This window comes from Rhinatrema bivittatum, chromosome 11 (genome assembly GCF_901001135.1).
Source record: "Rhinatrema bivittatum chromosome 11, aRhiBiv1.1, whole genome shotgun sequence".
Taxonomy (NCBI): domain Eukaryota; kingdom Metazoa; phylum Chordata; class Amphibia; order Gymnophiona; family Rhinatrematidae; genus Rhinatrema; species Rhinatrema bivittatum.
In genome coordinates, this window is record NC_042625.1 from 2,211,140 (window position 1) to 2,226,116 (window position 14,977).

At 49.1% G+C, this 14,977-nt stretch overlaps 1 protein-coding gene across 1 annotated transcript in view; it reads left to right on the top strand.

Moving 5' to 3' along the window:
* Positions 1-7,539: 7,539 nt before the first annotated feature.
* Positions 7,540-14,977, top strand: part of CABP7 (calcium binding protein 7) — a 57,763-nt gene continuing 50,325 nt past the window's right edge. The window contains exon 1 of the mRNA XM_029571206.1: positions 7,540-7,938. Coding sequence (XP_029427066.1) covers positions 7,540-7,938 — 399 coding nt within the window. The remainder of the gene's footprint in view (positions 7,939-14,977) is intronic.

Below are 14,977 nucleotides of genomic sequence, written 5' to 3' on the forward strand. Positions count from 1 at the left end.
ATATAAGCTACCAGTGATGGTGTGGAGACCGTATTGTTGGTTGCTGTCTTGTCTTTAAAAGAGCCTTGAGTTTGCCTCATTGTTCAGCCTAGCAAGGACATCATCCTATGTGCGTCCCTTCTGGTTCAACTATTTCCAGCTTGATTTTCAAATGCCATGGAAGATGCCACACTATCTATTTCTCCATCAATGCCTTAACCCGATGGTCCTTCTTTTACCAAGACCCTAGCCTGCTAAACAACACCTAAGAAATTCTACTTCTGGTCAAGGACAACTCAAGAGTAAGTAATTCACTATGAAACCAAGGGACTCTGATTCCAAGCCTCACCTGAGTGTTCGGCCTTCAAGGGAGACCAAAAGAAAGCCTATGCCTGAAATAGTTTCTATTCTACTTCTAATTAATACTCTGTCCATGTAAAACTATACCTCCAGCAAAAGTGAGTTTAACCAAGCCTACTCTTAACCCTTTATCCATATTACTCACTCCCTGCTAATGCCCAATACATTCTTTTGTAACATTGCATTTGTTTCTCTTTCCTCTTTGTGCTGACACCGTTATCTAATTATTTTTGCCCTTTACCTTGAATCTTCTTAACGCTATTGTTAATAATGCTCCAGTTTATTAATAATGCTCCAGTTTTCATCTATCTGTTTTTTCTCATGTTAATAGATTTTGTTAATAATGCTCCAGTTTCATGTAACTGTTTTTCTCTTGTTAATACTGTTTTATGTAAACCGACTTGATGTACCTACGAATGCCAGTAAATAAAAACTACAAATAAATAAAATAAATAAATAAATAAGCAACACCTATGCTATTGCTAGAATGAAAATCAAATACCAGCAAAGAAGACATTCATGTTAACATTGTTGCCACGAGGGAAGTCCACTCTTGACCACCTGGAAACAGCCACATCCGCAGTAGAATCATTGGAGTTCTAACCTTTCCTAGGATCCTTAGACCCAGCCTCTATTCTATGGTTCAATTCCTCATCTTTCCAACTATAGCTTCAGCCTTGGGAAATTAAAGAGGTGATTTCCTAGCAATCATCAGTCAACCGCTACCCAGGTGCTTTATGGACAATACCTTTCCTATGACCTTTGACTCTCAATATCCAAGCAAGAACCCCAGAAGCAGCCTTGCAATCCAGTATGATGTATAATCTGCACCTTTAGTGGTGTTTGATTCTGCCCTCGCCTATACCTTGTCTACCTCTGTTCCAGGTTATCAGCCTTGAATATTTTGTCGCTTCTGTCCCACTTCAAGGAATTCCGGCTCTGTTTTCAGATCCTTGATCTCCCCCTGATCATATGGATGATATACCTTCGTCCCTTCCAAGCTGAAGAAAGGAGGCTTGAGGAAAGGTTTTAATGATCCATGGTCAACAACAAACCTTTTCTATTGGAAAAAAATCAGTAAAACTAGGGGTCACGATTTGAAACTCCAGGGAGGAAGACTTAGAACCAATGTCAGGAAGTATTTCTTCACGGAGAGGGTTGTGGATGCCTGGAATGCCCTTCTGGAGGAAGTGGTGAAGACTAAAACTGTGAAGGATTTCAAAGGGGCATGGGATAAACACTGTGGATCCATAAAGGCTAGATGATGGGAATGAAGAGAAGAGCCATGGGAATGGCTTGCTGGAATGGTGGCTACTACCTGGTGATTACCACCCTTACTCAATAAGCCTTCACACGGTTAATGCAACTCCAACATTGCTCTCTGCTTCAACGGCAAGGGGAAATGTGGAAAATAGGATTTGCATTCAGACAACAACCAACAAGGACTGAATTACACAGTCTGGGTAAACAAATAAGCATGGGGGTAGCTTGCTTATTGCGGCGGTTACTACTCTAAACCAATTAAGCCTGATACTTCACTTTGAATGCATATACAGTGTTGCTCTCTGCTTCAACGGCAGGGGGAAAAGTGGAAACGAGGATTTACATTCAGACAACATCCAACAAGGCATTGATCTGTGCAGTCTGGGTAAATTAGCATCGGGGTAACTTGCTTGATGCGGCGGTTACTACCCTTAACCATTAAGCCTTATGATTCACCTTTGATGCAACTTCAACATTACTCTCTGCATAAATGGCAGGGGGTGGCAGGAAATTTGAATCAAACAGTTACCAACAAGGGCCCTGAACTTGGTGGTTGGTAAAACAGATAAGTATGGGGAAATAAGTGTGGGAGCTTACTGGGCAGACTGGATGGGCCTTTTGGTCTTTTTCTGCCGTCATTTCTATGTTTCTATGTTTCTATGCTCGCAGGCCCAACCGCAAGCAGCCTCTCACCTTCCCCGGCCCAACGCCATTGTCTGTTCCGTGGACGGAGTGCTGCCACTTAGGCCCTGCCTGTCTTACCTCTTGGTGGGTGTGCCATCGCCACTCTTTCCGCAGCCTGAGTGCTGCCGCCGCTCTGCTCTCCGTGGTGGGGGAGCCATCGCAGTCTTCTTTGTAGCCTGGAGGCCACCGATGCCGCTTCCCCCTCACAGCAGGAGTGCCACCACCAGCCTCTTCTTCATGGCCCGGATGCCGCCACTGATGCTGCAGACTCCATCCTGGCCCCGGCTCCTCCTTAGGTGTGCGGCTGTGCCTCTCGCTTGTATTTAAAGGGCTGAGACTCTTGTGGACATGAATCAGGGAGCTGGTGGAGGGAGGGGGGAGGGGATATAGTGGGGCGGGGGGATTGATAACGGGAACATTGTATAGATTGGCCTTTATGTGCAATGACTAGGGAGTGTATCAGACTACAACACTTCCTGGCTGTTTGTATTTTGTTTATGGAAATGCCAATAAAAATGTTTATACATAAAGGGCCAGCAGCAGGAAAAGCCCCGTGGCCCCATCTGATGACATCATTCCTTGTTGCAGGTTCAGCCTTATAAAAGGGCTTCTCTTCAGATCCTCATCACCTTCACAAGGAGCTGCCTGCTCTTGAATTCCTGAGTCTAGTTCTTCGTTCCAGGGAGGCTTCTGTGGTCCATCTTCTCTTCTTCAACGTCTGTGTTCTTCGTGGGAGCTCCCTTGTCCCTCGCTATGTGTTCCTGGTCTCTTCATGGATCCTGTGTCCTGTTGTTTCTGTGACCAGATGTTCCAGTCTCTTCAGTTACTGAGTCCAGATGTTTCAGTCTCTTCAGTTCTCGGGTCTGGCAGTTCCAGCCTTGTTTCCTGCTGCCGGATCCAGCCTCCAGATGACCATCCATGAGTTTAAGCCTGAGTCCAAATCTGAATCTGAAACTGAGTCCTGTTCCTGGTCATTGGAGCCCTGTTCCGGTTGGATCCTCATTCCAAGTGCTGCCCGGATCTCTCTCCCTTCCTGGGTTCTAGTCCTGAGGCTGTCTCATTCTCCACATAGTCCACAACCAGCCTGTACAGGATGTGTAGTGCGTGCAGTGGGACAGTGTGGTCTGCGACCAGCCCATGGGGGGGCTGTGTAGGACGTGCTGAGGGGCAGTGCCTAGTCTGACTCTTCAGCCCTTGTGTCTTTGTCTCATCCAAGTCTCCAAGTGCCTTGCCTTCTCTTGTCCTTGCTCCAGCATCATCATCTATCCTTAACCTCAACCTCCTGACACACCTGCCGTTTCCACGTGGCAAGTCCAAAAGTGCTATCCAGTGGACAGAGTGCTACCCCAGAGACCAGCATTGCATTGATGGGTCTTCTCTTCGTGCGTTCAGGTTCGGCAGAAGTCTAAGAGCTCCTTTAGCCTGTCCACCTGTGCTCGGATACGCCTCACCTGCCACAGTGCATACCCTGGTTTCTCCTTCTGGGGTTGTGCTGTGGTCTAAAGGCACACTCTCTCCCTCAAGCAAGCAACCGCTCTCCCGCGCTCACAACAGCCTATGCCTTATGCATAAGTTTCATGCATAATCATGCAGTGAGTGGAGGGTGTTTTCTCTGCATTGCAGGTCTTTGCCCCCACTTTAAGCTCTCAGGGGATCTTGCCATGTCTGCAAATTCTTTCTTTGTCCCTGGATGGGGGCACAATCCTGTCCTATGGACTCTCATTGGGCGACTCTGACCTCTGCCTCCGGGAGGCGTAAATCCACGGATAAAGGTAGGGGGGGGGGTTTAGATAGGGCCGGGGGGTGGGTTAGGTAGGGGAAGGGAGGGGAAGGTGAGGGGAGGGCAAAAGAAAGTTCCCTCCGAGGCCGCTCCGATTTCGGAGCGGCCTCGGAGGGAACGGAGGCAGGCTGCGCGGCTCGGCGTGCGCCGGCTGCCCAAAATCGGCAGCCTTGCGCGCGCCGATCCAGGATTTTATAAGATATGCGCGGCTACGCGCGTATCTTATAAAATCCAGTGTACTTTTGTTTGCGCCTGGTGCGCGAACAAAAGTACGCGATCGCGCATTTTTTAAAAATCTACCCCTTAGTGAGAAGTTGTTTTTCTCTTTTCTGCCTTGGTTTATTTACACAGTGGCTTTTAGTCAGAAAAAACAAGCTGATTTTGATATGCTGGCTAAAGTTATCAACTGTTTTTTTTTCTTTCTCTGCTGAGACAGGGTCTCAGCAAGAAGATACCTGTCAATATCCATCTTTTGCATCTGTCTTTCTGTGTCCGAGATTCATCTTTGGGACCTCCAGTGGTAAGATATTGGGTATCCCCCTACAGATCCATGACAAAATCTGGGACAGAAGGGTATAGGGTTCTCTGGGGGCTGGAAACTGTGGTAACAGCCCCCAGGGTAGGGCACGAGTAGGTTTATGCTGTGCACAGACAGGACTCTATGTAACTTCTTATATCCGTCCTCACTTGGGGCCACCAGTAGTGGTGTTGGAGAAGTTCAAGGGTAAGGGCTACTCCAGGATGTCTTGCCAGGTGAGAACTGTAAGCCCATTTTCACACTTTGTCCCGCAGATGTTTGGGTTCTAGCATCTTCCCAGGTGAAACTGGTGTAGCTGTAGTGATGACAACTTTCGCAGGGTAATGATGTGCCAAAGAATCTCTGCTATGTCCTCTGTTTGAAAGAAGCAGGAGAGAGCATCCGCTCTCTGATTTTTGGTAGAGGAGCTTGAAATCGAACCAGTTAAAGAAGAGGGACCAGTGAGCCTTTCTAGGATTGAACTGTTGTGCCTGTCGCAGGTACTCTTAAGTTCTTGCGGTCAGTATAGATCATGATCTGGTGTCTGGCTCCCTCTAAGAAGTGCCACCACTCCTCTAATGCCAGATTCACTGTGAGGAGTTTATGATCCCCAATCTGTGATTCCTCTCTGCTGAATCAAACTTTTTATAGAAGAAGGAACATGGCAGGAGACTACCCCAAGGGTAGCGGCATCTACCTTTAAGATGATGGGGCAATCGGGGTCTGGGTACCAAAGACAAGGTCCTTGATTGAAGGCTTGCTTGAGATCCTGGAAAGTATCAATAGCATCTGTAGTCCAACAGAGTATCAGTGCTCTTTCTGGTCAAGGTGATGAGTGGAACCGCAAGAGTAGAGTACCCAGGAATGTATTGGTGGTAATAGTTGGCGAATCCTAAGAAATGCTGTAAAGTCTGAAGACCAACCAGATGGGGCCAGTCTAAGATAGCCTTCTGTTTTGCAGAATCCATATGGAAGCCAGTTTGAGAAAAGATATACCCCAGGAATGGAAGCTGTTCTGCTGGAAGAGGCATTTCTCGAGTTTCATGTATAGATGATGCCATAGGCGTCGCAGTACCTATTTAACTTACTTCTGATGGGAGTCCAGAGACTAGGAGTAGATGAGTATGTTGTTGAGGTATACAACTATTTGGGAATACAAGATATCCCAGAAAATCTCATTTACCATATTCTGAAATACGGCTGGGGCATTGCAAAGTCCAAATGGCATGATGAGATATTCGTAGTGTCTGTCGAGCATATTGAAAGCTATTTTCCATTAGTTGCCCTCTCTGACACGAATGAGATTATATGATCCTCATAAATCCAATTTGGTGAAGATCTTGGCTCCTCACAAGTGGTCAAACAATTCTGAGGTCAGAGGTAATAGTTAACAATTTTTCTTTGTGATAGCGTTAAGACCCCTGTAATCAATACAAGGGCGGCGACTACCATACTTTTTCCCCATGAAGAAAAAGCTGGCTCCACTGGGGGAAGAAGATGGATAAATAAACCCTCTTGCCAGGTTCTCCTTGAAATGCAGGCTCATTGCCTCAATTTCAGGAACTGATAATGGGCAGATGCTTCCCCAGGGGGGGCACCTTGTCTGGAAGGAGGTCAGTGCCACAATCGCATGAGCAATGCGGTGGTAGCGCCTCTGTCAGTTTAGAGAATACATCTGCAAAATCCGCATATTGTTGTTGCGGTCCCGACCGCTTCCCCTTTGATCGGGCTCAGAACTGCCTACCTCCGTGCCGGCACCCGCAGGTTGCCACATGACCCAGGTTCCGGAGCTCTCCCTGCTCACCCATCTTCCACGTGGCGGATGCCATTGCTGACTCGTCCTTCGCCGGCCTCACACGCGCGCAAGGACGCCCGTCTTGAGCGTCCTGCTCCCGGAAGCCCGGCTCTGCCTACTCTGATGACCTCACGCCCAGCTCCCAATATAACCGGCATCCAGCCGTTACTCAAGCGCCTTGCAATAAGGTTCCCAGCTGCCTAGTTGTTGCCAGTTGCGCTTCCTGATTGTCTCTCTGCGTTCTGCTGATTCCAGTTTGCCTCTGACTTCGCTTCTGCCTGCTGCCCGCCAAGACTCCGGTTTGCCTCCGACTACGCTTCTGCCTGCTGCCCGCCAAGACTCCGGTTTGCCTCCGACTACGCCTCTGCCTACTGCCCACCAAGACTCCGGTTTGCCTCTGACTACACTTCTGCCTGCTGCCCGCCTAGACTCCGGTTTGTTCTGACTACGACTCTGCCAGCTGCCCGCCTAAGACCCCGGCTTGCCTCTTACTACTCCCCAGCCTGCCTACCCTTTAGCCAGGCTACCCGGGTCGCTTTCCATTTCGGGCCTTTCTTCAGTAACTAACTTTCCTGCTAGGCCTCCGGGCTGTTACTGGACTTATATCTATACTCCTCACAGCAGCTCCTAAGTCCCAAGGGTTCGGGCCCCTATGGGCTCCTCCCGGGGGGGTCCCGGGCTCCGGGTGAATCCCTGCCTGCTACTGTCTCCGCCTCCTGGCCTGCCCAGCCACTGGTAGGCCTGCCCAAGAGTCCACCTTCTACATTCAGACCTGCCTAAACCATAACAGTTTGCAAGGCCATGGACTCAGCGGAGAATCCAGGGCTCCAGGCCATCCCGGGGATGGCACAACGCATCCAACAGCAGCAGCAGTGCATTGATACCTTGGCTGCCACTGTAGAACAACTGCTCGGCCGCTTGGACACCGCTCCCTCTGTCTCGCCTCCAGCTCCGCCTCCTGCCTCAGTATCCAGCTCGGTCTCGACAACCCAATTACCTGCCCCAACACATTATGCAGGGGACATCAAGACATGTCAAGGCTTCTTGAACCAGTGTTATGTACGCTTCACCCTTCTGCCCGCGCAATTCCCGTCAGATGCAGTCAAGGTGGCCTACATATTCTCCTTGCTGGATGGCAGGGCACTGGACTGGGCTTCGCCCATGTGGGAGCGTCAGGATCCCTTGTTGCAAAACCTTCAAGAATTTGTACTGAACTTCCGCCTTCCCTTTGACGATCCCGCACGCCAGACCACGGCCACCTCGGAGCTTTTGCACCTCAGGCAGGGGACTCGCTCCATGGCCGATTATACGATAGACTTTCGAACATTAGCCATGGAAGTTGGCTGGCGGGATGATTGCCTGAGGGGGATCTTTTTAGAGGGCCTAGCTAGCCGCATCAAGGATGAGCTTGCAGGCCGAGATCTCCCGGATGACCTCAATGACCTGATTGATATTGCTGGGAGAGTGGATCGTCGTCTACAGCAGCGAGAGAAGGAGAACCGCTCCGTTCGCAGAACGCCACCACCAACTCCTAGTTCCGCATGGCTTCCAAGTCCCAGGGTACCATCTGCTTCCGCCACTCCCGGAGAACCCATGCAGCTGGGGTGGTCTCCCCTGACCCCTGAGGAGAGAAAGAGACGCCGCTCCTTGGGTCTGTGCCTCTACTGTGGGGGCAAGGGTCATTTTCTCGCCAATTGCTCTGAACGTCCGGGAAACGACCGAGCCTAGGTCATCATGAGGAGCTACTCCTAGGCTTTGCAGGCTCAGCTCCTCATTGCATCCTTCCAGTGACTCTTAAATATCCCGGTGGGGAACTTCAGACGTGCCTTTATAGACTCTGGGGCTGAGGGCAACTTCATCATCGCCGACCTGGTTGACCAACTTCTACTTCCCACGCAACCCCAGCTTCCACCGCTGCGCATTTCTTCCATTCGTGGCACCTTGCTCCCAGGGACCGTTACCCGCTGCACAGGTCCTCTGACCCTCCAGACCAGACTGCTTCACTCCGAGGAGATCTCTCTCCTAATCCTCGAACGGGCTGTGCATCCCCTGGTCCTGGGTCTGCCCTGGTTACGGCGCCATTCACCAGTCATCCAGTAGGATACCTTCCAGCTCACCCAATGGAGTCCCCACTGCTTCACTCATTGCCTACAAGTTCCTCGTCCCAGGAGACCAATACAGCTCTGTTCCTCGCTCCTCCTGCCAGAACCATACCAGGCCTTTGCTAACATCTTCTCCAAAGAAATGTCAGAGATTCTTCCGCAGCACCGGCCATTCGATTGCCCTATTGACCTACTACCGGGCACCACGCCCCCTCGAGGCCGAGTGTATCCGCTGTCCTTACCGGAAACCGCAGCCATGTCTCAATATGTTACCGAGAACCTGGCCAAAGGCTTCATTCGACCGTCTCGTTCCCCCGCAGGAGCGGGCTTTTTCTTTGTGGCTACAAAGGACGGCTCACTCCGCCCCTGTATCGACTATCATGGGTTGAATGCCATAACTAAGCGTGATCGTTACCCTCTGCCTATGATCCCTGAGCTACTGGACCGCCTTCAGGGGGCACGCATTTTCACCAAACTAGATCTCCGAGGGGCCTACAATCTCGTCCATATCCGGCCTGGGGATGAATGGAAGACGGCCTTTAACACCAGGGATGGGCATTACGAGTATCTGGTAATGCCCTTCGGACTCTGCAATGCGCCGGCCGTCTTCCAAAACCTCATGAACGAGGTCCTACGTGAAATGCTACATTCCCACGTGATAGTGTACTTGGACGATGTACTCATCTTCTCCAAGGATCTGGAGTCTCATCGATAACACGTCTGACAAGTTCTGCAAGCTCTCCAAGATAACCACCTCTATGCCAAACTAGAAAAATGCATCTTTGAAGCCGAGTCACTGCCCTTCTTAGGATACATTATCTCCTCCACTGGCTTTAGGATGGACCCTGAGAAAGTCTCAGCCATAACCAAGTGGCCCCAGCCTCTGGGCCTCAAGGCCCTCCAAAGGTTTCTAGGGTTCACCAACTTTTATAGACATTTTATTCCTCGTTACTCTCACCGAGTCGCTCCCCTCACCGCCTTAACCCGTAAGGGAGCTGACCCCAGGAACTGGCCTGACGCTGCCTTGAAGGCATTCTCGGACCTAAAAGAGGCGTTCCTGGCAGATACTTGCCTTCGTCACCCTGATCCAACTAAACCCTTCATCGTGGAGGTCGACGCCTCCAGTGTGGCCGTAGGGGCAGTCCTCAGCCAACACTCCTCGTCAGGACAACTACTGCCCTGCTCCTACTTCACCAAGAAATTCTCCCCGGCTGAGGCGAATTATTCGATTGAAGACAAGGAACTCCTGGCAATCAAGCTTGCCTTGGAGGAGTGGAGGCAGTGGCTCGAGGGCGCAAGACACCCCATTACCGTATTCACAGATCACAAGAACCTGGAATTTCTCTCCCAAGCTCAATGATTGAACCCCCGCCAAGCCCGATGGTCCATGTTCTTCAGCCGATTTGATTTTACCGTTCAGTATCGCCCAGCGGCGAAGAACCTACGGGCGGATGCCCTATCCAGGACCTCCATGGCAGAGGAAGAGATGGATCCTCCTCAATACATCCTGGATCCCGGTAAGGTCCTCCACTCCGCATTAACGGTCCTTTCCCAAGACAGGACCGTAGTTCCCCGGCAAGACCGGCTATAAGTCCTACGTTGGGCCCATGACTCCCTCATGGGAGGACATTCCGGACGAGAACGGACCTTGGAGCTCCTCAACCGGTTTTACTGGTGGCCTAGTTTGCGACAGGACGTACGTACATATGTGAGTTCATGCCCTACATGTGCTCAACAAAAACCCAGCCCGGGTCCTCCCTGTGGCCTGTGGCAGCCACTCCTGGTGCCTGCAGAACCGTGGACCCACTTGGCCACGGACTTTATGGTCGACTTGCCCTTGTCCCAGGGGAAGACAGTCATTTGGGTCATGGTCGACCGTTTCTCGAAGATGGCACATTTCGTCCCATTACCCAAGCTACCTTCAGCACCGGAATTGGCCCTCTTGTTTGCTCAACACATTTTTCGGATCCATGGACTTCCCGTGGACATTGTTTCGGATCGTGGGCCCCAATTCACCGCATGATACTGGAGGGCCCTCTGCAAGTGCTTCAAGGTACAACTCAGTTTTTTCACCGCATTTCACCCCCAAAGTAATGGTCAGTCTGAGAGGATGAACCGCTCTCTAAAGACCTTTCTATGGGCTTTCATTAATGAAAGACAGGATAATTGGACTGAGCTTCTGCCATGGGCTGAGTTCGCCTACAACAATCAGGTTCATGCTGCCACTGGACTCTCTCCCTTCCAGCTGGTTTATGGGAAGCAACTTAGGCCTCCACTTCCCAGTCATACGTCCAGTGCCTCCCCGGCCGCTCAGATGACGGCACAACAACTACAGACTCTCTGGCAAACTACTCAGGACAAGCTAAACCGCTGACCGGCACCCACGTACTTGCCTGGAGACCGGGTATGGTTGAGTACGAAGAATATTCATCTTCGGTTTCCCTCGAGACGCTTCGCCCCCAGATTCTGTGGTCCCTTCCGGATTGCTGAGCAAGTAGGTCTCGTGTCCTACCGATTGAGGTTGCCATCCTCACTCCGGATCCATGATGTCTTCCACGTCTCGCTGTTGAAACCTCTGGTCCTCTCCCGTTATCATCGCAAGCCTCCAGATCCTTCGACTACCCCTGTCGCCGAGGATACTTCACTCTCGACGCATATCCAGCATGGCTCTCTGCTTCAACGGCATGGGAGAAGACTGATACATCACGCATTTCCAGCATAGCTCCCTGCTTCAACAGCAGGGGAGAAGAAAAAAACGGATACCTCACGCATATCCAGCATAGCTCCCTGCTTCAACGGCAGGGGAGAAGATAAACAACCAATAAGGGCTGTATAACATAATCTGGGTAAAAACAAATAAGCATGGGTGTAGCTTGCTTATTGCGGCGGTTACTACCCCTACTACCTCTAACTAATCAAGCTTGATATTTCACTTGGATGCAGCTCCATCACCGCTCTCTACATTAATGGTGGGGGTGGAAGGGAAATAGAACCAAGAGCTAAGAGAAACAGATAAGTATGAGAGAAAAAATGAGGGAAGCTTGCTGGGCAGACTGGATGGGCCATTCGGTCTTCTTCTACCGTCATTTCTATGTTTCTATGTTTCTATGAATGATGGTATAGAAAAGATTTTAAATAAATAGATATATAAATAAATAAATAGATCGAGAAATCTGTCTGAGGGCAGGTAAATGGAGCAAGGAGAGGGACTGAAACCACAGGGCAGGAAGGAAGGCAGAGGCTGGATAAGGCTGGGCTGGAGAGATGAGACAGGCTGGGATGAGGACGCAGGAAGATGCAGCAACTCACACTGCATGGGAATGTAGATGACCCATTGCTAAGGCGAGAGGTAGTCCTGGGAAACCCTATGTAGGGCTGAGGTGGTGACATCATTGGTGGGCACCTCAGGCACTTTCCCGCCAGGGGGCCACTTAAGTAGCATACGATCCAGTGCACATGTGCCTAGAGTGGCCCCAAGAGGTAGTGGTGGCGACCCAAGCCGTGAGAAGAGAGTTCAGTAGCATCCCACTGCAAGGACAAGGCCAGGCTAGTGGCACTGGGTGAGTGCTTGGCTTACTGGGCCTGCGTGCAAGCTGTGAAATGTAACCTATCTGGCTAAGTAACGTATTTTATAAGATTTATCAAGATAAGTCAAAATGTATCCAGATAAGTGGCGGACATCTGCTATATATGCTTATTTGTGCTCCTAATTTAAATTATTTACATGAGGAAGTTTATCTCATGTATTTTCCTTAGCACTTGTTGGCTTTTACAGGTTTAAATCATCAAATTTTGTATAATGCTCACATGAAGGAAATCACCAGTTTTACTAATAGTCTATCTCTAGGTCATCAAGACCTCCCTGGTTCTTCAGTCTGAACTTCCCTCAGTTTACCCAGATCCCTCACCCAGTCAGTATTTGGCTATAAAGAATTTTATTCTGACTTATACCAGATAATTAGCAGGTAAGCGCCTACTCGCATCACTTTTGCGGGTTATATAAAATAGAAACTTAAATGTTGGCCCTACCCCGGAATTCCCCAGCCCACTCCAAACCTGACCTTTTTTTAAACGAGAAAATTTATTCACACATGTTTATGTTTCAGGTTTATAAAACAGCACTTGTGTGAATTTTTGTGCCCACATATGCTAATTTGTCCATATGCAATTCTTTAAAATTTACCTTAATATGTTTAACAAGATAATCTCTCCATTGCCTGTATTACTAGCATTGTAGTCAGTCATGGTTCAATTTTATGGCTGACAATTAAGATCTTATACAAAATCTTTTGCTTTCTGTACCGTTATTTCAGACAGAACAAAGCCAACAGCCAAGAAGACTGTATAAAGGGCCTCTAGATGTGTTTGCTATTATACTTTCATCTGGCACCTGATTAATGCCGTTCCAATTTTATAGTTTAGGAGAAGACCCCCAGAGAATGGTTCTAATCCCCACTTGTTTCAGTATCTGGAGGTTAGTGAGAGTGCTGCTTACTTAGGTTTGGTGGGTTTCTAATAGTGGCAGATCCAGGGATGTGTGGCATTGCAGTGGTTGTGGATATGGTTCTTATCTGCTGTGATATTCTGTGTCAGTGATGGGAACAGGGTTGGGAGACTGCAGTATTGCAGACAACCCACTCGCTCCCTCAAAAGCAGAGGATTAGGGGGAGAGGTGATAAGGATGAAACAAAAGGACAGAGAATGGAAATGCAACAGGCCATGGACTAGCTGTGCTGGTACCAATGGGCTACAACTGACAAAATTAAAGCTAAAAGAACAGCATTCAAAAAATACAAAAGATCCCAAAGGGAGGAGCACAAAGAAGAATATTTGTTTCAACTGAGGGAGACGAAGAAATTAATCAAGTTGGCAAAAAGTCAAGCGGAAGAGAGGATTGCCAAGGAGATAAAAAATGGTGACAAAACATTTTTCAGATACATCAGCGAAAAGAGAAAGGTCCAAAGTGGTATAGTGAAATTGAAAGGTGGTAATGATCAATGTGTGGAGAGAGATGAAGAAATGGCAGAAATATTAAACGAATACTTCAGCTCTGTGTTCACTAAAGAAGACCCTGGAGAAGGACCATCTCCACACAACAAGAAACTGGAGGGAAGTGGAATAGATGAAAATCCTTTTACAGTAGAAAATGTATGGGAAGAGCTAAAGAATCTGAAAGTGGACAAAGCTATGGGGCCTGATGGGATTCATCCAAGGATACTGAGGGAGCTCAGAGATGTTCTGGCGGGTCCGCTGTGTGACCTGTTCAATAGATCCCTAGAAACGGGAGTGGTACCAAGAGATTGGAGAAGAGCGGTGGTGGTCCCGCTTCACAAGAGTGGGAACAGGGAGGAGGCTGGCAACTACAGACTGGTTAGCCTCACTTCGGTGGTGGGAAAAGTAATGGAGTCACTGCTGAAAGAGAGAATAGTGAACTATCTACAGTCAGGAGAATTAATGGACCAGAGGCAACATGGATTCACCAGGGGAAGATCCTGTCAGACAAATCTGATTGACTTTTTTGACTGGGTAACCAAGGAATTGGATCAAGGAAGAGCGCTCGATGTCATCTACTTGGATTTCAGCAAAGCTTTTGATACGGTTCCGCACAGGAGACTGGTGAATAAAACGAGAAGCTTAGGAGTGAGGGCCGAGGTGGTGACCTGGATTGCAAATTGGTTGACGGACAGAAGACAATGTGTGATGGTAAACGGAACTTTCTCTGAAGAGAGAGCGGTTTTAAGTGGTGTACCGCAAGGATCGGTTTTGGGACCGGTCCTGTTCAATATCTTTGTGAGCGACATTGCGGACGGGATAGAAGGTAAGGTTTGTCTTTTTGCGGATGACACTAAGATCTGCAACAGAGTGGACACGCCGGAAGGAGTGGAGAGAATGAGACGGGATTTAAGGAAACTGGAAGAGTGGTCGAAGATATGGCAGCTGAGATTCAATGCCAAGAAGTGCAAAGTCATGCATATGGGGAGTGGAAATCCGAATGAACTGTATTCGATGGGGGGGGAAAGGCTGATGTGCACGGAGCAGGAGAGGGACCTTGGGGTGATAGTGTCTAATGATAAGAAGTCTGCGAAACAATGTGACAAGGCAATAGCAAAAGCCAGAAGAATGCTGGGCTGCATAGAGAGAGGAATATCGAGTAAGAAAAGGGAAGTGATTATTCCCTTGTACAGGTCCTTGGTGAGGCCTCACCTGGAGTACTGTGTTCAGTTCTGGAGACCGTATCTACAAAGAGACAAAGACAAGATGGAAGCGGTACAGAGAAGGGCGACCAAGAAGGTGGAGGATCTTCATCGGATGACGTACGAGGAGAGATTGAAGAATCTAAATATGTACACCCTGGAGGAAAGGAGGAGCAGGGGTGATATGATTCAGACTTTCAGATACATGAAAAACTTTAATGATCCAAAGACAACGACAAACCTTTTCAGACGGAAAAAAATCAGCAGAACCAGAGGTCACGAGCTGAGGCTCCGGGGAGGAAG